This window comes from Gigantopelta aegis, chromosome 12, assembly GCF_016097555.1.
Source record: "Gigantopelta aegis isolate Gae_Host chromosome 12, Gae_host_genome, whole genome shotgun sequence".
Classification (NCBI taxonomy): Eukaryota; Metazoa; Mollusca; class Gastropoda; order Neomphalida; family Peltospiridae; genus Gigantopelta; species Gigantopelta aegis.
The window spans coordinates 4,718,296-4,745,508 of NC_054710.1; the positions used below are offsets into that span (position 1 = coordinate 4,718,296).

The 27,213-nt window shown below is 39.9% G+C and overlaps 1 protein-coding gene across 1 annotated transcript in view; it reads left to right on the forward strand.

Moving 5' to 3' along the window:
• LOC121386813 overlaps positions 1-15,825 on the forward strand; it is a 29,964-nt gene extending 14,139 nt beyond the window's left edge. Inside the window, exons 2-3 of the mRNA XM_041517823.1 lie at positions 12,199-12,552; positions 15,514-15,825. Of these exons, the coding sequence (XP_041373757.1) occupies positions 12,240-12,552; positions 15,514-15,566 (366 nt within the window). The 5' untranslated portion in view covers positions 12,199-12,239 and the 3' untranslated portion in view covers positions 15,567-15,825. The remainder of the gene's footprint in view (positions 1-12,198; positions 12,553-15,513) is intronic.
• Positions 15,826-27,213: the final 11,388 nt, after the last annotated feature.

Sequence of the window (27,213 nt, forward strand, 5' to 3'; positions counted from 1 at the left end):
AAAATAATATTCTAATTTTTTTTTTTTAGTAAATCACAGTACTAAAGTCGCCGCCATCGATAATATGACGTCATCACGATTAGCACAGATTAGTTTGACGTCACGCATTTTAAACAAATCTTTGAAAACGTTACGCTCAGGTACACGGGTCTTGTTGGCTTGTAAGCAAATTACCCATCCACAGCAACACAGTACCTAAAGACCTTGTAAATTTGCATACCATTATTAACCGGGTTAATAAAGTAAATTATCACATGGGTTTATGACATGGATATCATGGGTAAGTTATAGGATATGTATATATACTCTGTCAAAAAAGAAACGCATAGGTGATAGGGAAAGAAGAAAAGTGTTTGATTTGACAAAATATCGTTTTCTTGTACAATGCTGCTTAATGACCATGTTTGTTAATGTTCTTGGAATGGGACAGCATGCCCAAATGCTAAAGCAAATTTTACGCACATTGTGGCACGTTGTGCGACAATTGCAGGAAATCGGCGTGGAATGGTCAGATTTTGGCGAATGCACGTGAAACTCGGAGAAAAGATTGGGATAGTGATGGGTATTTAAAGCTGCAATGCTCGCAATGATGCCTCATTTCGACGTAGACGAGTTACAAGGCTAAGCCTGCAAAATTGAAACATTGCAATAGGCCGCCTCCAGTTAGATGAATCGCAGTCAGCAGTCACACGCCACATAAACGTCCATCAGAGCACCATTTCATGTCTCTGGGACAGGTACCAGCAGTTTCAATCAGCTGAAGACCGGCCCAGAAGTGGAAGACCTCGCATAACAACCTGGTTTACTGGCTAGAAAACCGTATGTTGCCCCGTCCTGCGACATCGACATTTACGTGTTCGCTAGTGCGCGAATGTACAGGGGTGGAACTTGGAAAACTGGCAGCGAGTATGGTTCAGCGACGAGTCACGTTTCCTTCTACAGCGACGTGATGGACGACAACGTGTTTACAGACACAGCAATGCACGTTTTGCCAACAACTGCGTCGCCCAAGTTGACAGATTCGGTGGAAGGAGTGTCATGATGTGGGGAGCCATCTGATACAGCGGCAGAAGTGAACATGTGTTCATACAAGGCAGCCTGACAGCTATACGCTACCGGGATGAAATTGTTTGCCATCACATGCTTCCCATTTTGGATCGACATAGAGAACTCTTTCAGCAGAACAATGCCAGGCCGCATACGGCACGTGTAACAAGGGATTTCCTACAGAATGAGAACATGAAGGTGCTGCCATGGCCATCAGGATCGTCAGATGTCAACTCCATTGGACATCTATGGGACAAACTTGACAGACATGTACGCCAGCGTGACCCGGAGCCTCAGACGCGTCCGCAACTGTCACATGCACTGCAGGAAGAATGGGATAAGATTCCACGTGCCCGGATTCAGAGACACATTCAGTCTATGCCAATGAGATGTCGCGCAGTGATTAGTGCTGTTTGTGGCCACACAAGGTACTGATTTTAACGCCCTCGTGCGACGCTGTTTGGTGAAGCCTCCACTACCGTCAGTCCATAGCAAGAATATTGTGACATATTCATGTCAAATTTTATTGTGATACGATCATAAATAACGAAATTATGCCAATTTGTATTAAAGAGATAATTCCATGAATATTTCGCCTATGCGTTTCTTTATTGACAGAGTATATAAATATATTAAAAACCGTGACTGTACAGACAGAAATTAGCGTTGGTGTACCAGTGACTTTTATTCGTGACTGTACATACATAAATTAACGTTGGTGTGACTGACTTTCAGCCATGACTGTACAGACATAAATCAACGTTGGTGTGACAGTGACTTTCAGGTGTGACTGTAGAAACAGAAATCAATGTTGGTGTGACAGTGACTTTTAGCCGTAACTGTACAGACACAAACCAACTGGAACGTTGGTGTCAGTGACTTTCAACCGTGACTACAGACCGAAATCAAAGTTTGTGTAACGGTGACTTTCATCCGTGACTGTACAGACAGAAATCAACGTTGGTGCGACATTGACTTTCAGCCGTGACTGTACAGGCAGAAATCAACGTTGGTGACACAGTGACTTTCAGCCATGACTATACAGACAGAAATCAATGTTGGTGTCGCAGTGACTTTCAGCCGTGACTGCATACATAAATCAATGTTGGTGTGACAGTGACGTTTAGCCGTAACTGTACAGACAGATATCAACGTTGGTGTGACAGTGACTTTTAGCCGTAACTGTACAGACAGAAATCAACGTTGGTGTGACAGTGACTTTCAGCCGTGACTGCATACAGAAATCAATGTTGGTGTGGCAGTGACGTTTAGCCGTAACTGTATAGACAGATATCAACGTTGATGTGACAGTGCCTTTCAGCCGTGACTGTACAGACATAAATCAACTGGAACGTTGGTGTTACAGTGACTTTCAGCCGTGACTACAGACCAAAATCAAAGTTGGTGTAACGGTGACTTTCAGCCGTGACTGTACAGACAGAGATCAACGTCGGTGCGACAGTGACTTTCAGCCGTGACTGTACAGGCAGAAATCAACATTGGTGTCACAGTGACTTTCAGCCATGATTGCGTACATAAATCAACGTTGGTGTGACAGTGACTTTCAGCCGTGACTGTACAAACATAAAGCAACGTTGGTGTGACAGTGACTTTCAGCCGTGACGGTACAGACAAAAATCAACGTTGGTGTGACAGTGACATTCAACCGTGACGGTACAGACAGAAATCAGCGTTGGTGCGACAGTGATTTTCAGCCGTGACTGTACAGACAAAAATCAACGTTGGTGCGACAGTGACTTTCAGCCGTTACTGTATAGACAAAAATCAACGTTGGTGCGACAGTGACTTTCCGCCGTGACGCCACAGACGGAAATCAACGTTGTTGCGACAGTGACTTTCCGCCTTGACGGTATAGATCGAAATCAGCGTTGGTTCGACAGTGACTTTCAGCCGTGACAGTACAAACTTAAATCAACGTTGGTGCGACAGTGACTTTCAGCCGTGACTGTACAGACAGAAATCAACGTTGACGCGACAGTGAGTTTGGGCCGTGACTGTACAGACAGAAATCAACGTTGGTGTGACAGTGACTTTAAGCTTTGACTAAAGACATAAAAGAACGTTGATGAGACAGTGAGGACAATATCAGGTTTTATGGACCGAAGAACGAAGCAGTTGATATTAACCGAGACCGAAATACGGTCAATAATTGTTTTATTACATAATAAAATCAATAAACTTGGACATTACAGCTTTATTTATCAGAATCGAGATACGCAAATTCTTATAAATTCCCGAAAAATACGTTCTGATGACGTTACGTAATCATGTGACGTCGTATGACAAGCAGAGGAATGCGGAAATAAACACTTGAAACATTGCCAAGACAAAGGTAAAAGCCACGGGAACCGACTTCCGGTTACCTCAGATTTCGAAATATTGTCCCCTGACTTCGTTATCTACATATTCATGGGCGTCGATCGGTGGGGGACATGAGGGACACGTCCCCTTCACTTCTCAACGCTGGGGGCAATATATATAAATGTCTCCCCTACTTTCTCGTTTATCACACACACTAACACGCCCCCCCCCCCCTCCCCCCACTCTTTTAAAGCCGGATTGACGCCCATGTACACATTAATTGTAAGTAGTAGGGAGGCCTGCCATGTGCCATGACCTACTTTCCCGTGATTACGTGACCTTGGTAGGAGACAATGGGCTTTGTGTAGGAAACAATGGCCTTTATATAGGTGGGTGCAGGTGTCTGACCTTGGTAGGAGACAATGGGCTTTGTGTAGGAAACAATGGCCTTTGTATAGGTGGGTGCAGGTGTCTGACCTTGGTAGGAAACAATGGCTTTTTGTGTAGGAAACAATGACACAATGGTCTTTGTGTAGGAAACAATGACACAATGGCTTTTTGTGTAGGAAACAATGACACAATGGTCTTTGTGTAGGAAACAATGACACCATGGCTTTTGTATAGGAAACAATGGCCTTTGTGTAGGAGGCAATGACCTTGATGGAGGTGTGCGATCATGGTGTATTCAATTCAATGTATTGCATATTACCAAACAAACTGGTGTCAGCAAACAAATACAAGCAAAGAAACAACAACAATTAATAATAACAATATGTATAGGCCAGGTGTAAGTGACGTTGATGTTGGTTTTGGCTTCATTGTATAATGTCTATTGTGTTGTATTTTTGTATTCACAGTGGACATAGACGTGAATGTTTTTTCACAGTGTTTTATTCTAGAAACCCAAAATAATAGCCGTTAAAATATGTCTCGTAGGGAAGGACTGTAACTGTTTGCTGACTGTTTGGTTTAAAGTGAGGCTTTTATGTCGCCAGACAAAATGCGTGTGTGATGATTTTCATTAATTTGCATTTCTTTAGCACATTGTCGACGTTTGCTTTGTTGCCGTCATTCAGCCATTCATTCAGCCATTCATTCATTCGCTTTATTATAGAGGAGTACTTTATCAGACCTCTTCATCAGCCCTCATACAAAGGCATTTTATTACGCCTCTCCGAGTGTTTATGAAACCAGGTGAACTGCAAAAGACATACCGACGCGTGCCCGTCTTAAGTAGCAGAATACATTTGTTATGGTATGCACACTGACCGTGAAAGTTTGTTTGTGTTTAGCGACATCACTAGAGGACATTGATTTATGAATCATCGGTTATTTGATGAAAAACATAATTTTCACAGTTTTAGAGAGGAAACCCGCTACATTTTTTCCATGAGTAGCAAGGGATCTTTTATATACACAATCTCATACCCCTTATGGGGCCAGTATTTCATAATTAAACACAAACTTTTTTGTGTGCGCGTGCATGCGCGTGGGTGCGTGCGTGCGTGCGTGCGTGTGTGTGAAACACTACAGCCCATTCCTATGAAGAAAGAACGCGTGACTGCAACTCAACGCTCCAACCTAACCTATGCTCTTTTAACTACATTTTAAACACGAGTATTTCCCAAGAGTACAAGCCTTTATAGACAACCAGTGTATTATGTCTGGTATATCAAAGGTCGTGGTATGTGCTGTCCTGTACACACTACTCTTGCTGCTATAAAGTAGCAGAAATATTTAATCACAAATCTAGTTATAGAGTAGAATACACAAAAAACAAACGCAATGGTTGAGAGAGAGAGAGAGAGAGAGAGAGAGAGAGAGAGAGAGAGAGAGAGAGAGAGAGAGAGAGAGAGAGAGAGAGAGAGGGAGGGAGAGAGGGAGGGAGGGATAGGGAGAGAGAGATGTCACACGTGATTAGTGTAAGTCGGCGACACGCGCGCCGCCATGGGTTTAACAAGTAGTACGTGTTAACCAAAGGGAAATAGCTGCATTTTTAAACAGAACATTTCTCTAAAGTACTAGCCTTCGTATAGGACTTTTTAATTACCAAATGGGTAAATACAGTGATCGATCTAGGATCGATCCCTATCGATGGCCAAATAGGCTATAGCCAACCAGTGCATTATGTCTGGTATATCAAAGGCCGTGGTATGTGATGTCCTGTGCACACAACTCTTGCTACTATAAAGTAGCGGTAGAAATATGCAATCACAAATCTAGTCATGGAGTAAAAAAAAACAAAAAACCGCAATGGTTTGGTTTTTTAATTTTAAAAAAAGTACAATCACTGGTCTCTCAAGAGACAACTACACATGGAATGGACACACATTGGGTTACACCGAGAGGCCTTAAGGGCGACATGTGAATAATATGAGTGTTCATTTCTCTTCATCTTCGTGCTCATCATCAGTATCATCATCATCGGTATCGTCGTCGTCTTGTTCGTCCAAATATTCGCCGATCCAGGAACGATACTGATTTAATTTAGAACGAATCTGTGGTCTGAGATCTCTGTCTGGATTCACAAACTGTAGAATTTTTCTCGTGTTGGGGTCTTTGTCAAAGTAATGCATATACGTCAGAAAGCGAGAGTACGTGTCTTTAAATAACTTCCATTGCAATGTCTTCATGTTTCTTTCGATGGCATCTTGGGACATGTTTTTTTCTTCGTAGCGTTTTCTCTTGCTTTCGAAATAGTCACGATTGATGTCGAATTCACGCTCGATCATCAGACGTACGCCTTCGTTTTCCAGATCGGACGACGGCTCTTCATTTCCCTCCTCGCACGTTTTCACGTGTCGCTGCAAGTCACTGCCGTCTTTAAAGACCAGACCACACGTATCGCAAGCCTGCATCCTCTTGACCTTTTTCAGATAGGGCTCTACCTCATCTTCTTCTTCGTCGTCGTCACTTTCGTTGGCGGGTATGCCTGGTAGTTTTCTCTTGAATGCGTTTCTTTGCATGATTTGTACATAGAGCTCTTTCTCCGACGGTGGTTGAAACTCTTCTGAGACATTCGCCGTTACGTTCGTGCTTTTATACAATTCGGACGGCCCCGTCTCTAAACCATTAGGTAGAAGGCGCCAATGTTCGGGCGTGGTCGGTTTCAAGTCCACCAAGAGATGTCCGTAGGGTCTGTGGGTAGCTTCCTCAAACCGCTGCATGAAATGACGAGTATTTCCAGGATACATCTGCTGTGCCAAGGTTAGGACTTGCTGCTTGTCGATGGGGTTGTTGAACAGTGCCAGGTAATGACAGTTTCTTCTCTGTGTCGGGTCTTTGCTGTTATAGAGGTTCTGGTTGATGGCAATCACCGAGAGGTTTCTGTGATGACTTCCTTCCGTGAACAGATCGGTGATACGAGAGTCTTTTCCAGCTGTAGACATCAGGTCGTCCAACAAGATGAGATTTCTGACTCTGGGATCCAAATAATGATCCTTTTCCAAATTCTCGGGTATGCCTTGAACAAATTTTACTCGAGCAACCATTTTGATCGTATCATAGAGAGGTTGCCATCGTTTGTAGAGCCAGATGATGCGCTGGGGAGGCGGGTGGATTTTACCATCCATTAGCAGTTTGTAAAACAAAAATGTTTTTCCACACGACGTGGGTCCCGACACGATCATGGTGAACGGATGTAACAATCTTAAGGGCTGCTGCTGCTGCTGTTGCTGCTGCTGTTGTTGCTGCTGCTGTTGTTGCTGCTGCTGCTGTTGCTGCTGCTGCTGCTGCTGCTGCTGCTGCTGGGAAGGCTTATTTTTAGATTCCAAGAGTCCATGTTTATTTCGGACGTGCCGAGTTAGGTCGTGGGTCCAAACATATTTTTTTTTCGCAAATGTGACACTGATTCATGATGTTGACTGTTGAAGATTTCAACGTGAACTGGCGATGTTGAAACTGCCATGCCTCCTTTTATAGTCTTCTCAGAAATACTTGTGCCATTTTTGCCCAGTCTGCTCTCGTCGTTTCTGTTCCACGCCACTCTCTTCACGTTTCCGTTTCTGCTTGGCCTTGGCTTGCTCTACCACCTGTTGTGTTGGGGACACCATGACGACTTTGGGTGCCGGGGGCTTGTTCTGTTCCTCTTTTTCTTTTTTCCATGTAGGGTCATACAGTTCTAGACATCGATGTACACTGTACATCATTTGACTTTTCCCACCACGTTGCACTGGAAAATGAGGTTGAAGTTTACCTTCTGCTTGCAACTTGTAGAAACGCGTCCACTTATCCACGTCGGGTACATATAACTTGTACTGGTCTGACATGTTGCTTCTCTGAAGGTTCTACCTCAAATGACGATGTTACCCATTACCCTTTTATTTATACTCTCTACAATTCCACGCATGCACACAAAGATTAAATTGTGTGTGGTACGTATGACCCATCCCCCATCCCAAAGCATAGCTCGTGCACGGCTCAGGGCCACTCCCGGGACCACACTCAGGGCCTCACATAGGGCCACACTCAGGGCCACTCAGGGCCATACTCAGGGTCACAGGTCCACACACACACACACACACACATACACAAACACACACACACACACACACACACACACACACACACACGCACACACACACTCATACACAGGGTCACCCTTAAATTAATAACAAACAAACGTGTTATTCACGAGTTTATTTTACAAAACGAAAAGTATCACACTCATGCAATACGTGTTTCACTCGGGGACAGTCTGTAATGTTCCATCACTGGATCTTCCATTCTCTGCCATCGGTAGGCGCGTAGTCCACAGCAGTAACAGACAACGGCATCATGGTCTCCCGTGTAGAAGAAACCGGCCTTGGCGAGCTCCCTCGGTTTCTGGCGTAACTGTAAGGGCCCCACCCAAATGTCTGCATTCGTGTATAGAATCCTCTCATTTCGGGTCGATGACAGAACAAGTAATGTCTCGAAAGGCCATCCCATTCGTCATCGGCGTCGTAGGCATCATCATCGTAGGGAGCAGCATCCGTTTTATATTCTCGAGCAGCATCCGTCTGATCCATGGGTTCTTCGTTCACGATTTCGACAGGTTCACGGATATCCATGGGGTGTTCATCCACAATTTCATCGGGTTCACGTGCAGCGTCCGTTTGATCTGTGTCATTTTCTTCAGGTTTGGTAGTCACTCTTTTGATCGTGTGTCTTTCTGAACATTTACAGATCAAGACGTCGCCTTCGTCGCTGCTGCAGCTGCTAACACTGCTCGAATATCCCGATGCCATCGTCTTCGTTCCAGATAGAGTGCAACAAGATACAAAAATGTCAAAATCATCAGCAAACACGTCTGCTCTCTTCGAGTTCTCAAGCACGAATGAGCCCTTGGGAGAGAAAACACAGCCTTATATACAAGTCAGTTTAGTTGGAATCATTCTATTGATGGTACCCGTTGGGGGTGCAGAAGAAATCCCATCTGGTTTTGATAGTCATATTGCATGGCGCAGGGCACACTCGAGTTCAGCTCTGGTACAAACTCACACATGACTGTGAAACAGCCTTTCAGTTTCTCCCATTGTTGTAGAGAAAGGAATATTCCTTTCTTCGAAGGTTTGACAGATTCCGTTTCATCACACCACCACCACTGACGCAGGTCCACCCCAGTAAAGTTCTTGTCCATACTAGCATGAACATTGGCTCCAAGGTGTTTGACCAATGTTTCATCCTTCCCTTGTTTCAAGGCTGAAATCGTTTCGTCTATCTGACTCTTACATCCACACAGTTCAACCCACTGCTTTAGATTTAGAGCGATACCTCGTTTGGTGGGGGATGTTTTCCCCTTATCACTGTCGAATTTCCGGATATGTATCAAAAGTTCTTGCTTCCATGGTTGGGCCATAACGTATACATTTTGTCCAATTTCTAGTTGGCATCGCGATCTTTCACCCTGTTCAGGGCATTGAGTAGTACTTGATGAATGTCCCGATGCCATCTTCTTCTTTCAAAATAAAAAAAGCAACAAAACACAAAAATGTGAATATCATCAACCTCTAAAACAAAACTAGACGTAGATCTTGTCTGTGGACTTTTCGGCGAACGAATGACAATGAAGCCAAAAGCACCCTTTTTATACCCGAGGGAGGCACCCCCAGCTCAGTCCAAGGACGCACACCTGTACCCAGGCCATTGTCTCATACACAAATACCATTGTTTCCTACACAAAGGCCATTGTGCCATTGTCTCCTACACAAAAGCCATTGTTTTCTACCGAGACCAGACACCTGCACCCCCTATACAAAGGCCATTGTTTCCTACACAAAAGCCATTGTGTCATTGTTTGATACACAAAGACCATTGTGTCATTGTCTCCTACACAAAAGCCATTGTTTCCTACCAAGGTCAGACACCTGTACCATGCCCATTGTCTCCTACACAAAGGCCATTGTTTCCTATCAAGTTCAGATACCTGCACCCACCTATACAACGGCCATTGTTTCCTACACAAAGCCCATTGTCTCCTACCAAGATCAGACACCTGCACCCACCTATACAAAGGCCATTGTTTCCTACACAAAGCCCAGTGTCTCCTACCAAGGTCACGTGATCACGGGAAAGTAGGTTATGGCACCCGGCAGGCCTCCCTACTACTATTGGATAGCATTTTGTCTCATCTTTATTTTCATTGGCTAAATCTCCCAGGGCAATATCACTTTTGGTTGGACCGGTCGGACCGTCTCAGGGCAATATCACTATTTATCACCCACGTGGTGAACGTATAGCGGTGTCGTACAAATACGGTACGCACCACGAGGGTCGTACCGGATGTACGTCTTTTCATTGGTTGACAATGAAGCAAGGCTATTATGATTGGTTGGACAGTAAGTCTACCGGGACTTTTTTTTTCATTCATGAAAAATTACGTTGTCAACATTCCACAAGTTTTACTATATATTTCATTCATTCATCGGATGTCACGAGACATTTAAATTAAAAATAATAATAAAATATATAAAATAAATAAAATTGAATATTGTATATATGTATTATTTCTATAAACAAAGCTATATACACCTTGACAAATAAAATGCACAAATAAAATATCGTAAACATGTATCGTCTGCTATCGATTTAGGGCCTGTCTACATTTCCCAGCCTTCGCAAAAGCGTTAAAAACTTGACTAAATTTATCAGAAGAAATGTTCAGAGTTATAAAAACTGACTTTTGTATTTACACACATATCATCGTTTGAATTATAAGGTACTGGTTACATCAGTGACATTGGTGGTAGTGAGGAATGCAAAACGTCCCTGCTTTATGGTTGGATAATGTAAAACGTCTGCCTACTTTACTGGAATCTTGTTCCTATGAGCAACCTGATATTTGATCAGAACACCAATAGTGCATTTCTTACATATATCACTACACAGAACATTCTAAAATAGTTTATGCAGCAGCACAAGATGTGACAGTACCTTTGCTTCCTTTGGAAATGTAAAACGAGTCGAAGTGGGCTTTAGTTGATTTTAATCTAATATATAGTATAATATACAATGCCTGTTTAATCTAATGTATAGTATAATATGCAAGACCTGGTTAATCTAATATATAGTATTTATATGCAATACTCATAACAAGTTGACTTTTAATCTAATATATAGTATAATATGCAATGCCTGTTTAATCTAATATATAGTATAATATGCATGTCCTGTTTAACAATTTCTAATTGATCTGATCGCTACTCCTCTTTCGATTTGCACAGCCAATCACCTTCTTTGCACTTTGCAAGGAACTTTCTACGCTCAGATTTAGTCGACTACCGTACACGCATCGTCAGATATTCATACTAATGGTTTCATTCCCACCAAAATAGTGTGAACCCGTATATCACCACCATCCCTCAATGCATCTCATCTATTCAAAAGTACATTTACAATTGATGTTACATTAACAGTTCGTGATAATGATACATTTGAATACAAATACTTGGAAGTTATTAAGAAATGCCTACACTGAAGGGTGTGTGTGTGTGTGTGGCGGGGTGTATGTGTGTTGGGGGGGGGGGTCATCTGTAGATCCTCCTTGGTTCCATATCTGGATATGTTTCTAATGGGTCATGGTGTGTATGTGTCACATTTATGCTTTTAACCAAAAATACATACTTTGGTTTAGCCACTTAACTGAAAGTGGGCGGGGAACATCTGCATACTCCCTGGTCAAAAGGGGACGCTGCTGACTTGGGTCCGTATCTAAAAATGTGTGAAATTACTTTTAACCAAAAGTGCACAATTCATTCAAATAGTGCGTGTTAGCTGTCCCAATAAAATGGGGTGGTGCCATTTGTAGATCCTCGCTGGCCAACAGGGTGCTCTGCTGTCTTTGGACCATATCTGAAAATGTTTGTAATGGGTCTAGGTATTTTTTTTTGTCAGCCACCCCACTAAAATGGGGTGCAAGACAATTGTAGATCCTCACTGGCCATCAGGGTGCGCTGTTGACTTGGGTCTATATCTGAAAATGCTTGTAATGGGTCACGGTATATATGAGCAAAGGGTCATGATTTTAACCTAAACTTTCAACAAAGATTTCAATTTATCTTTTCAATAACATTTATATTTGTAGTTAAAAGGTTTTTCTCTTCTTTTTTGTTTTTAGCTCCGTTTTATTTAATATATATATATATATATATATATATATATATATATATATATATATATATATATATATATATATATATATATATATATATATATATATATATCTGTACTGAAGAGATCCTCACTAAACTGGATACCTTTGAAAACCGGACTTTGTGTACTTGGTCCCGAGGGTGTCCGATTGAGAGGAGGTACACTAGTTATTTTGCAAGTTCATTTATGTTTTCACAGACCGAGGACCACAGCTGAATATAGCGTGTCAACATGATACCATGACGCTGACATTGACATGCAGTACTGGAGAATATTACAGGTCTCCAGTACTGTATGTACACATTGCGAAAGCATCGTCAAAATTGGTTGAAAGAATGTTACAATTTTCTGAAACGAAAGTGAATGAGAAAGTTGAAGAGAGAGCCACAGTGACGTGGAGTGATGATCTTGCCAGCATGTTAGGACTATGGTTACGGATTGCGTTGACGGGTGTAACGATCGGAGACTCGGGACAATATACATGTCGCATTATTTACCTTAAGGAGGAGATCGACACACTTGCACTACAAGGCACCAAGAATTTCACTGTAGGTAAGTATGTCTGTACGTTGCAGTGTTTACCGTGTGGACGGGTCTGTGATACGTGTGCTAGTAGACACCTTGAACTTCACTGTAGGTATGTCGCAGTGTTTACCTTGTGGGTGGATATGTGATACGTGTGCTAGTAGACACCTTGATCTTCACTGTAGGTAAGTGTGTCGCAGTGTTTACCTAGTGGACGGATATGTGATACGTGTACTAGTAGACACCTTGAACTTCACTGTAGGTACGTATGTCTCTCTACGTCGCAGTGTTTATCTTGTGGACGTGTCCGTCATACGTGTGCTAGAAGACACCAATAACTTCACTGTAGGTAAGTATGTCACAGTGTTTACCTTGTAGACTGGTCCGTGATCCGGGTGCTAGTAGACACCAATGATTTCACTGTAGGTAAGTATCTCGCAGTGTTTACCTTGTAGACTGGTCCGTGATATGTGTGGTGGTAGACACCAATAACTTCACTGTAGGTAAGTATGTCACTGTGTTTACCTTGTAGACTGGTCCGTGATATGTGTGGTGGAAGACACCAATAACTTCACTGTAGGTAAGTATATCTCTGTACGTCGCAGTGTTTACCTTGTAGACAGGTCCGTGATATGTGTGGTGGTAGACACCAATAACTTCACTGTAGGTAAGTATATCTCTGTACGTCGCAGTGTTTCTGTGTAGACTGGTCCGTGATATGTGTGGTGGTAGACACCAATAACTTCACTGTAGGTAAGTACATCTCTGTACGTCGCAGTGTTTACCTTGTAGACTGGTCCGTGATATGTGTGGTGGTAGACACCAATAACTTCACTGTAGGTAAGTACATCTCTGTACGTCGCAGTGTTTACCTTGTAGACTGGTCCGTGATATGTGTGGTGGTAGACACCAATAACTTCACTGTAGGTAAGTATATCTCTGTACGTCGCAGTGTTTACCTTGTAGACTGGTCCGTGATATGTGTGGTGGTAGACACCAGTAACTTCACTGTAAGTAAGTACATCTCTGTACTTCGCAGTGTTTACCTTGTGAACGGGACCATGATACGTGTGATAGAAGACCTTCTCTATAGGTAGGTGACTCGGGTTAGTATGTCTCTGAAATCAACTACAGAGACACGTATCTAAACCGGAACCTGGAGAAACCTGAATTCTGTCCACAAAAAAACAACAACAAAAAAACGGCTCGGTTTCATGATCCCAAATTTTCGTAATTGTATACGCGACCCCGAATTGTCTTAATTATCATGTGTAAATCAGATAGATATTAGGTTCCCGGTGGGATCTGGTTTAGACAGGTTCCACTGTGCTTAATTCCAGATTAGTAAAGATGTCAGTATACACCAAGAAATGTATCGAGTATAGGTAACCATAAGTACATGACTTGGGTCAGTCCACCTGAATGACGAAATCGAACCACTTTGTAGACAGCATGAACTTTACTGTAATAGATGTTTTTGTTTATGACATTGCTATAGCACACTGATTAATTAATCATCGGCTATTGGATTTCAAACATTAGGTAATTCTGACATCAATGGCAAACACACTACAGCCTTTTCTAATGCAGCAAGGGATATTTTATATACACTTTCTCACAGACAGGAAAACACATACTACGACCTTTGGCCGGTTGTGGTGCACAGGATGGAATGACATTACTGTAACAAGTACAGGTAATGATTAGTTTATAGACAAACACTACACAGACAGGATGGAATGACACTGTAACAAGTTAATGTAGTTTATCCTGTCAAATCGTATGTCAGATGTCAAACCCTACTGTTTCCCTAATTGTATGTTAGACTCCAAGAAAAGTGTTACAGAAATTGTATGTTTTACAATTGATATATTTTTATTACTGCTTACCCCACCCCCACCCCCACCCCCGAAAAAAAAAAAAAAAAAACACCCACCCAAAACAACATCAAACAAACAAACAAACCAAAGAACAACAAACAGACAAACAAAAAACTAAAACAAAAACAAACAAAAAAACCCCAACAATAACAACAACAACAAAAAACCTATGAAAACCCCCCAAACAAACAAAGAATAGAAAGCCGACAACATCTGGTCCAATCACGCCAGGTATGTTGTTTATATTAATTTGTAATAACCATAATTTATACTTTATAGTTAGCTATATGAACATTCCAGGAGAACAAACAGTATAGTCTTGTTTTGTTCAGACTTTTGTAGGGCATAACAGTTGGCATGAACGATTTCGATGGTAGCCTGTCGGTTATGCAAAAGCAATATCAACATAAACAACGGACTATTCGTTAAGAAGCTGTACTCATTCGTCAGAAAATTTAGAACCACCTGTTGGCTAATCAGGTTACTGTTTTAGCAGTCTCGAAAAAGTTTAATGACATAGTTGCACGTTCCCTTTGTTTCCTTTAATCATTTCGCTATAAGTACAAATCATATACTGTTCATAAATTAAAGGGACTGGCCTGAGTTTCAGCCATAGTAATAGTTCCGGGTTGTTATTTTTTTAAACAACAAAAGAAACAAATACTATGTCATATGATAATATAATGGTAATTAATATTATATGATACTATGCTACTTTTTCTTTATTGTTTTAACCAATATTTTATCCTAAACTTGTTTTAAATGTAAGGCACTACAAGATGAAAACATTTGGGATTTCCTATGAGTGACTTAATTATTTCCAATTTCGTTTGGCGGTTTATTAGAAAAACACATTGACACCTAAGAAATTACAGAAGGCAGAAACGTATATTTAGCTACTACGAAAGATTAGGATGACAAGAAATGTGTTTCATCTACAGATACTTATATTATAATCGAGAGAATGTAAGTAAATTATAATTTTAATAATTATAAAATGTTATATTGGCCGATATAGGATTCAAATAATTTCGGTACTTTCCGGTTCATACCGGAAGCATTAAGCTTATTTATTATTATTATTGTTATTATTTTGTATTTATGATAGGACATTTGATGGAGAAAAGCTATGAAAATCCTTCATATTGCATTCCTGTTTGATTGACGTGATCCACTAACATTTGCATTTGTATCTGAGCTACTGAAGAAAATCGTTTGAATAAACACTAAAACCACGCAAACGGCATATTGGTTGTCTTAAAAATGATAACTATATGCCCTGCTGTTACAACTGTTGACAAAGGAGATAGCAAAACTAGCCTTGAAATGGTGATACAAGCATGAAAGTCTTTGGGCAGTTCTTCAAATGTAATGAATTGGCTACTAGGAAATGTCAAAATGGCGGTAATTTCGTTCAAGGTACCTGCCATATTATCTTACCAATGTCTGTTATTTACATATATAATAATAACAACCTTCTATTGTATTCCTCTCTGTGTCTGTTTATGTATTTAAAAACATGTTGAAATGTAATTCCGATATTTAAATACTATTAGAATTAATGGACCTTTTGGGTGGTGAATGTGACAAAATTTTGATTCACAGTAGGGTCTCCTCCCAAAAACATGGCAAGTATATGCTTTAGCATCACTACTGGTAATTCATATAATTGGAAGAACCTTTTGTTTGATGATTCAAAGATGAAACGTAGCACAGGAGATCTCACTGAGGCGGTCTTCAAATCCAGTCAACCAGTTCTATTCAATATCGTTGCTATTTTCCGAGATGGGCACCATACTGTCCGATCAGTGTTCTTTATTGAGATACATTTTAATATAGTTTTTTTTTTTTTTTTTCGATATAAGTTATGGAGTGGCAAATACTGGGGTCGAAGTATCGCAACCTCTCCAAAACATAGTTACCTACTATTAGCACTATTGGCAAATGGTTATACAAACATGGAACTTGGCACAGATGATCTCTTTGAGCAGTTCTTCAAATTGAAACAATGGTAATCTTTTATTTAATGACGCACTCAACACATTTTGGTTACGGTTATATGGCATTGGATATATGGTAAAGGACCACATATATACTGAGGGAGGAAATCCACTGTCGCCACTCGTTTCGATTAGCAGCAAGGACTCTTTTATATGCACCATCCCACAGACAGGATAGCGCATACCACAGCCTTTGATGTAGCAGTCGTGGTCCACTGGCTGGAGCGCGAATCATGGGGGAACTTGAAATGTCAATATGGTTGTCATTTATTTCCAGCTGCCCACCATATTATCTCACCGATGTGTTATTCACGTGTATAATAATAGCATCCAATTTTACTAATCTCGATGTTCGTCTATGTATTTAAAATAAGGTTGAAAGTAATTCCGATATATAAAATACTATTAGAAATGACTCCCTTTTTTCACAATGGCTGCCATATTTCCAGGAAACATAAGACGCCTTCACACTCGCATTTTTAATTAGGACTAAGTTCGTTTGGACCTGGTACCAGCTAAATTTAGTCCAGATTCAAATGGAGTGGCGCGTTCACACACGATTTTACCTTAGCATACTAAAACGTGTGACTGTACATAAAACGTGTAATTAAGGTATATGAAGGTGCAAATATGACGTAATGAAACACGAAAGGCATTGACGAATGCTTCATAATGAAATTGTATGGATTTTTCTGGACATACTCTCACCTGGGTGTGACTGTGATGAAAGACAACGTCATCTAGGAGACCTGCAACGTCACCTATCGCTGGACCACGCAATTACGACTTAGCTCGGCTGCTCGGACCTGGAATCAATGAGCGTTTCCAAGCTAAAATTTACTCCTAGCCTGGACCAATATTTTTGTCCTTGGACCAAACTAGTCCGTATTAAACTAGTACGTAGCAATTTAGACCTGGACAGTTTTTAACGTCAATGCTTAGTCCAGACTAAAAACGCTAGTGTGAACGCGGCTATTGTCTCCAGCTACCAGTAAGTACTATAACAACTGAAGAACATAAGATTGCACCAGTGTACCTTGTTCATTACTACTAAACCACTTTACCTTATTATTGGTATCAGTCAATATCTTCATTGATGAACATCCTGTTTAGCTAGTCTGTCAGTTAGCCCATAACATAATTAAACGTTTGTTTTATCTAAGGACACCACTAAAGCACGTTGATTAATGAATCAAAGGAGTAGGTACTATAACTAGATCTTTGCGGCCCCAATAAATTGAGGAAACCTAATTTACAATTTAGATTTAAAAGTATGTTTTAGAAATAAAGGTTTTAATTAATTTGTGTTGCACATGTTTTTTGTGTAATGTATCGAAAGTATCATAAATCTAGTGTCAAAGTGTTTGATTTTAGCTCAATTAATGTTTTTTGCAATTTTTGCCAATTTGAAAGCGCCAGAAATGTATTAGCGCAGTCGTTTTCTGTCTTCATTTTTGTTTTAAACACAACACAATATTAAGATAATATAACTACTGTGTAAAAATAAAGATTGAACACGAATGCGTTCATAATAGTTTTCGAACAACAAAAGGACGTAACTACGCCATGTTGTGAATCTACAGCTCCATCGAGATCGCACCTGCCATCCTGTCATTAAGATGCCAGTATACACCAAGAAATGTATCGAGTATAGGTAACCATAAGTACATGACTTGGGTCAGTCCACCTGAATGATGAAATCGAACCACTTTGTAGACAGCATGAACATTACTGTAATATTTGTGTTTGTTTATGACACTGCTATAGCACACTGAGTAATTAATCATCGGCTATTGGATTTCAAATATTAGGTAATTCTGACACGTAGTCATCAGAGGAAACACACTACTGCCTTTCCTAATGCAGTAAGGGATATTTTATATACACTTTCTCAGAGACAGGAACACACATACCACGGCCTTTGGGCAGTTGTAAAAATAAAGTAACGTTTGTTTTATTTAACGACGCCACTAGAGCACACTGATTTTTTTTATCTTATCATTGAATATTGGACGTCAAAGATATGGTCATTCTGACACTGTTTTTTTTTTTAGGAAACCTGTTGTCGCCACATAGGCTACTCTTTTACGACAGACAACACAGGATCTTTTATTTGTGCTTCCCATAGGCAGGATAGCACAAACCACAGTTATGGATCACTGGTCGGTGCAAGTGGTTTACAACTACCCATTGAGCCTCGCGGAGCACTCACGCAGGGTTTAGAGTCGATATCTGGAGTAAAAATCCCACGCCTCGACTGGGATCCGAACTCAGTATCTACCAGCCTGCAGACCGAGGACCTAACCATGACCCCACTGAGGCCGGTTCGGCCAGTTGTGGTGCACAGGTTGGAACGGCATTACTGTAACAAGTACAGGTAATGATTAATTTATAGACAAACACCACACAGTAATCATATTTGATGCCAAGCCAATGTTTACAGTACTCGAATGTCAGATGCCACACCTACTGTTTTCCTAATCGTATGTTAGACTCCAAGAAAGGTGTTACAAAAATTGTATGTTTTACAAATTATATATTTTCATTACTGTTTACTCCCCCCAAACAAAACAACAACAACAACAAAAACAACAACAACAAAACAAACAAACAAAAAAACAAAACAAAAAGCAAAAAATAACAAACAACAACAAAACAAAACAAAACAAAAAACCCCACAAAAACAAACAAACACCGAGCAAAAACAACCCCACAAAAAAACCCACAGCAACAAAAAAATAACCCAGAAATACAAAATAGAACAAAAAACAAACGAGGAAAACATAAACAGACAAAAAACTGAAACAAAAACAAACAACAACAAAAACAATCAACAACAGCAACAAAAGAAAACCTATGAAAAATCCCAAACAAACAAAGAAAACAACATTTGATTATGCCATGCTCTCTCTTCTAACAATTGGTCATTCAGCTGATCCAACCACGCCAGGTATGTTGTTTATATTAATTTGTAATTACCCATAACTTATACTTTATAGTTAGCTATATGAACATATATGAAAAGAGAAAGAGAGAGAGAGAGAGAGAGAGAGAGAGAGAGAGAGAGAGAGAGAGAGAGAGAGAGAGAGAGAGAGAGAGAGAGAGAGAGAGAGAGGAGGGAGGGAGGGAGGGAGGGAGGGAGAGAGAGAGACAGAGAGGAGGGAGGAGAGAGAGAGAGAGAGAGAGAGAGAGAGAGAGAGAGAGAGAGAGAGAGAGAGAGAATAATAACTATACCATATATTGGTGTATATTGAACCTTAGTAAGCATGTGTAATACACTTTATGATCTGACGAAATCAAACGAATGTGTTTCCTATTGTAAAGTATTCCATTCTGACATTTATTCGGGAGCCAAAATTGTATGTTTTACAAATTATATATTTTCATTACTGTTTACACCCCCCCCCCCCCCACCCCCCACCCCCCACCCTTTATCATACCTACTACTGACACGGTTTTTTATATTTTCAGAAATTGACAGTCCACAGTGTATTCTTAGTGGTTGAGTTGTTATAGCGGTGATTGTTATCGCTCTGTTAAATGACAGTTTTATATTTTCAGAAATTGACAGTCCACAGTGTATGTCTGGTGGTTTAGGTCGAGGTGTTATAGCGATGATTGTGATCGCTCTGTTAAATGACAGTTTTATACAGTGTCAGAAATTGACAGTTAAGTGTGTATGCCTGGTGGTTTAGGTGAAGGTGGTATAGCGATGATTGTGATGACTATATCTTTTTCAGAATATCAGTAATCTTGACTACATGTATCAAGGCTGAATACGAGGAACGAATATTAGCCTTCATTTATGAAGATGGTTGCACCTGTGATGACATATTCTTGTGGATTAGTTAACCAATATGACTGGGTAATACAAAAGGCTTCGAAATAATAAATTATATATCTATAAAATAATATGTAAGACATTTTTATATTTATTCTGGAGACAACAATGACCCTTATCATACCTAATCGTTTGAACAATTAAATGAGCAAGGCTATATACAGTGTTCATTAATCCTTAATGTCATGGCTATCTCTGTGATCGTGTTGCCGTCATCCATGCCACGCTGCATTCTCCGTAATAACTTCATGTCATGTCATGTCATAACTCAAGTCTGCTAGAATATGGCTGTTGGTTAATTTGATCTCTGCAGTCTTGACGTCATCACAGGAAATTGAGTGACTCTCAATTTGGACCGGTAATACTGGAACTATCGTCTGTCAAAATAACCTTTTAGCAAATTGATGTGACAATACCTACTTTTCCTAACCCTATCAGGAGTGTTTATCACATACCCTGTCTCATTAACCCGTTTGTGCACAACATAGGGACCGAAATACCTGTTCTGTAATGAACCCCGTTTAATGGGAAGGTACAGCAGCACCTTATCCCCTGGTTTAAATTCCCGACTCCTAGTCTTCCTATCAAACACTGATTTTATTTTGCTCTGAGCATGGCTCAGTTGCTTCCTAGCCTTCCTATCTCTAACTCTCTTATTCATTAATACACCCTTGTCCATATCATAACCTGACATCTGATCCTCCATCTCACCCTCTGTTAACAATGTAGTGCGGGCTGCCAACAATTTTGGATCAGCCCCCTGCTCTAGAATTAACTCTTGTCTATTACAAGGTAATTCCCCTCTATCAAACACAACTGGTTCAATTCCCCTCTGCGGGAGATCAACAGGTTCCACCACATTTAATTCGTCAGTTGACTTATCTACCAATTCACTGATAACCTCATCCACTCCAATGTCATGGCTCACACACGTATCAGACAAATCACAAATATCATCTGGGTATCGTGTTACCCTACTGGCCCTAGCCCTAGTCTTTACACACGCAGGATATCTAATCTCATCAACCTCACTCTCTTCTATTGGTAAAGTGCTGTCTTTAATTAACAATTGGTCACATTTCGGCTGACAACACTGACTAGTCAAATCATTACCCAACAAAACTCCTATGTTTTCAACATGCAAGTCCTTCACAACACCCATAATGACTGGTCCCGTCACAAACTTCGAACACAAGAAAACGTTATGTAACCGGAAAACTATTTTTTTCTCCAGTAACTGAGGTTAAACCCAAAGTACGTCCTGTATCTGAATTCTTAATGCCAGCTAAACACTTTTGCGTTATCAGCGACTGACTACAGCCTGTGTCTCGATAGACTGATATTGCCTTAGGACTCAATTCTTGTTTCCACATCACAAACCATACCAGTGGACACATACGGGTTTACTTTATCTGCCATGGGACTAACCATTAACTCTCTCGCTAACGGAGCTGACCTCACTAAACCGACCACTTGCGCATTATCGCGTTTTCTTTTAAAACAGTCCCCGACAAGATGGTTATCCTTTTTACAGTAACTGCAATGTGGACGAAAAGTTCGTGCATTGGCTGATAATGCAGGTTTATCCTTACTTTGCCCACCAGGTACATTCCTTGCCTGACTAGCTAACCAACTAGGAGACTCTCCCCGATAGTTACTTTCCCGGGAAAAACCTGGCTGAAATTTCTTCTTATCACCCTGTTGTAAAGAGCTACCCTGTACTGTATTAACACGTAATCATCTGCCACTATGCCTGCCTCCTCTATCTTTTTGACATCACGATCCTCTAGATGAATATGTAAGCTAACTGGTAATCCATTTTTAATGTCCTGTAAGATCAACAACTCCCGTAACTCGGTATATGACTCTACCTGATGAGACACCACCCATTTATCAAACATCCCTGCCTTCTTAGCCACAAACTCACTATAAGACTGACCCTGCGTTTTTCTCAACTCGCTATACCGTAAACGATAATCCTCAGGTCGTAATTCATAAGCCCTCAACACTGCAGCCTTAACTAGGTCGTACTGACTTGCTCGCTCATCACTCATTGAATTATAAGCTACACTAGCCTTCCCCTTAAACTTAGACACGGCTAACAATGTCCACTTAGACTGCGGCCAATTTAGCTGCTTAGCGGCCCGGTCATCAAATACAGGCACTGATCTATAAGCCTCCGACATGTTAAACCCATTTCCGGTTTCTCGTCTGACTTCTTCAGTATTCAACTTTAACTCATGTTCCACCTTTAATTTTGCTAACTGGAATTCTCTATCTCTATCTCTATCTTCTATATCCCTCTCTTCTCTTTCTCTCTCTCTCTCTCTATCCCTCTCTCTATCTTCTCTATCTCTATCTTCTTTCTCTCTATCCCTCTCTTCTCTTTCTCTCTCTCTATCCCTCTCTTCTTTTTCTCTATCTGTATCTTCTTTCTCTCTCTCTCTCTCTCTCTCTCTCTCTCTCTCTCTCTCTCTCTCTCTCTCTCTCTCTCTCTCTCTCTCTCTCTCTCTCTCTCTCTCTCTCTCTCTCTCTTCTCTCTCTCTATCTAATGCACGTTCTTCCCTTTCGTACTAAAGCTTTTTAAAAGCTAATTGTTGTTCCACACTTAACTCATTTATCTCTATCTCTGGAACAATCTCACTGTCTTCTATAACAAGCCTATCACCAAAAACTTCCTGGATAATAATTGTCTTTATATCACCTAAGGTTTTAGCTGATGTTAAATCAATGTCTCGCTCACCCGCGAGTTCAACTAGTTCGGCCTTACGTGCTCGCTTAATCTCCACTACACTGAGCGTAGGCCTATCCAGCAAATTCTTATTCATATTTAAATATGACGCACTTATTATTAATTAATTTTCTAGTGAACAACGTTGCTACTTCTAGTTATTTGTAAAAATAATTTATAAAGCCCCCATTTACAAACAATACTTTTTAAAATATGCATGTCCCGTTTCAGATCCGGGACGAGCGCCCCAATTTTCTACTGTCACGGGGATTCTATAATACCCGTAACTGAATGAAACCCGACTGTCCAAATATCTCTCCTAACTGTATATCTATTAGATCTCTCTGTAGCAGGCAGTTATACCCGCTGTGGCTCGTCTCTAGGTATGATCAGAGATAAGATCTTATATAAAGTATATATAATATAGCACGTTTAGTTCACTAGAAAACACAACAAAAACACAATACACTTTGGAATCTGTATTAACCTACGCTGACAAATGTACTGCCGCAGTAGTTAATTAATAACAACAATAATAACAACCCAGAACTGATCACTTAATTGGGTAATCTCTAGGTGTCTAGTTTACACAATATGCTAATCACTTCACCGTGACACAACACCCACACGTGTGATAATTGAGAAACGCTAGCACACACACTTGCGATAATGGAGAAACGCTTCCAGGGGAACTTAATTAATAAAGGAATTACAACACTATTCCTAATTGGTTAATTTTTAATTAACCCTAACTACTCATTCAATAACCTTGTAATACAGAATTAATACTGGTACCTATCACAATAAAGACAATAACCTACAGTTTACCTAGGTCATCTAGGATGACTGGCTAAGCTTTATATATATATATATATATATATATATATATATATATATATATATATATATCAGAACGGTTAGCCTACAGAATACTGCGTCAGATGACCGGCAGCACCGTCTAAATAATATTGGTATAATACAGTATTAACATGTTTAAAGTCACATCAATCACATCAAGGTTATACACAGAGCAGAAATATATATTTACCAAAGTCCCGTCTGAACTAATATAGATCGTTCAGTGGACGACGACCGTTCCCCTCGGATACCTCCAAATGTTTCCCCGATATATCTAAAATCCTAGCTATTTATTCAAAACTCTCAGAGACAGCGAATATCGCCTGGGGGTACAAAGTGGTACCTCATGTATCATGTAGATTTTCCACAACCACCACGCCGGCATATTTTTCTCTGATCGTCAGAATGGCTGTGCCATCCGCGAGCAATCCCCTGGCCATAAACAGCACTACCGGAGATATTACGTAACTACTAGCCACATGGCTCCGCACCTGGGCTGGGTGTGTATTAGAAGTACAGCTCGATGACAGTCGCGCAAAGGTATCACGTAACAAGTTGCCCATCTGGGCTAAGTGCATTTGGAACTGCACACGGCCTTCTAAAACAATTAATATCGCCACAGGCGAAAAGAAATTAAGAGCATGTACCGTCACATCATTCCAAAAGTGAGTATCGGTGCCATTTTCATTAGTGACATCCATAATTGATGCCAGAGTAAAATAAAATGTAAATGTCTGCAGCTTACCACTATGTATCTTAAACATGGACAAAAACATGTGGTTATTATGTCCCAATCAGAATGTTGCGCTACATCTGCTCATGGAGTAAGCAGATGAAACCTTCTGCAACATGATATGCTACCCTCATGCCACATACATGACTACTGTCAGACGTTTTCTACGGTGGTGTACCCCGACATAAAGCCCTAATTGGATGCAAGTGACGTACTTGACAGCCGTCATGGTAGTACTCATGATGGGAGCCACATGTGGGGCAGGATACGCTCAACTTTGACGAACACCTGATGTCATCACTATTTTGACAGTGATTCACGAGTGCTTCGGCATTAGCGTGAAAAAATGGCTCCTTTCACGTGTGTGTCTCTAAAAGCAATAAAATATATCAGTCCCGGTTCCATTATATCTCTGATGATATATCATATCTAGATATAGACTGTGAAACATGGTATAATTCCATGCATGACTTACAAAATAACAACAAATTGTGCAGCTGAAAGTATATTTTCTAGTAATTGCCTAGTGGAAATAAGTCAAAATATAATAATGTTTGCGGAGTATATTTGTTTTGTTGTGTTACACAATACAAATACTTGTACTTATATCTCTCCTTAAATCCTCGTACTTTTAATATCTGTGTGTATATTTCTGTAATGTTCTGTAATAATGTCCGCTACACTCAAATATTAGGGGTGGAACATGCATCCTTCCTTTCGCGTATTATTGTGTATCGTGTTGTCTGATCTTGTATGTGTTTCTTTACTTCATTGGAGTACAGTAGGGTGACATTGAGTATCATCGCAAAAAAAACAACCCTCCTAAACATGATTTCACTGATCCCATATATTGACATGTCACGTGTGTAACATTTTTAGCATAGTCCATACGTAGAGAATTATTAGCCATGTCTTAAAAACTATTATAAGATCCATATTGAATTTTATGCAAACAATAGTATATATAGAATCGTATAGTGTATTAGCCTTCCGGCTAATTGACATACATTCTTGATTGGCCAAATTTTAATCACAAGACATTATTTTGTTACGTCACTGTGTATGCTTCAGCGTTTAACCTATCATTAGTGAGGTCTCGCCACTGTCATTCTGCTAGTTAACAGTCTACAACTACCAAATATAATGACATTCAACCAACATTACTGACATAGTTTATGATTGTTGCAAATGAAAATCATGACTTGTTATCGTTGATAAAAGTATAAAGTCCTCGACAAGCCTCGGATTTCAAATGTTTATCAACTCGTGCTGATAGATTATAATGTCACAAGACACTCGGGGAGTATCATATACATATACATATGCAATAATACTATAATATATTCATTAATGTTTCTATCTTGTTATTATTATTATCATTTTATTCATTCTTAAGGTCAGCATTATTAATACATGCATTAATAAATGATAAAGCCACTATTTGTGTTAATGTAAATACTGAGGGTAATTTGTTTACTCGAGTAAAACGGAAGTGTATCAAGACTGAACAAAGGAAAATAGACAAAAATAAAACAGCATTCGGTACATCTTACATGAAAACCAGTCCAATAACATCCAGTGTTCACAACAATTAGTGACTTGAAAACAAATTGTCAGCGTTCTAAATATTTCAGCCCAAAGATATCTTAGAAATTGTGTTCATGTCATATTAATAGGTTGTGGACCATCTAACAAGACTCTGTCACATTATTTTGCGGTTCTTCATAGTTCTTTCTTTGCCTGACTGGATTAGATTATAATTATTTTATTTTATTTTATAATGGAATTTTACTAGCATTATGCACGTCAGTTTAATGTGAAAATGCACGCGCGCGCGCGCGCACACACACACACACACACACACACACACACACACACACACACACGCCCGAACCTCTCATTACAAATGAACGTAGTTTAGATTAATATGTCGCTTCTATTGCTTAATGAGCATATGGATTCTATTGGAATAACTGAATTCTGTTGGTTAATGAATTAGTGGAGTTTGTTTGTTTATTAAAGAAGTAAAGAAATAAAAAGGTTGATTGTTCAGTGTTGTCATGTTCGGCTATGGAACTCTTTAAAAGAACAAACTAGGAGTTGGAATTTCTTCTATTTGGGGTGAGATCCACAACTCTGGGACAAAGGTCAGTGGTAGAATGGCGCAGTAGCAAAAGTGGCTTTAAAATGAAGCTATGGCTATGTAGTAGCTCATTTCAAAGCTTTTTATGTCTAGTTTATGATAGGTCTTGATGTGGTGGCCAAATGTGGTCACGTTTTTTTGGTTTTGTTTGGATTTAAAAATAAATATATACATATTTCGAAATAAATAGCTATATCTCTTTATTTGTTTTATTTTTATGATCAGCAAATATTTTAAATTATGATAATTCACCTTTTAATTCCAATAATAAAGGGAAATTATATATGTGTTTATAAATCTGGTAACCAAGTGGGTAACCATACTACATGGTTTCCTCGTAGTCCAATGTTTCAGAAAACCCTGGTTACCACTGCTGCATTTGACCTTCAAATTCAATTATTCAGGTCAAAAGTTCAAGTAAGGTCAAACATCAAAGTTCATCTATAGATATAAACATAAACGTTCCAATTGGTAGTAAGAGTCTTGTCAAAAACCGTAACTA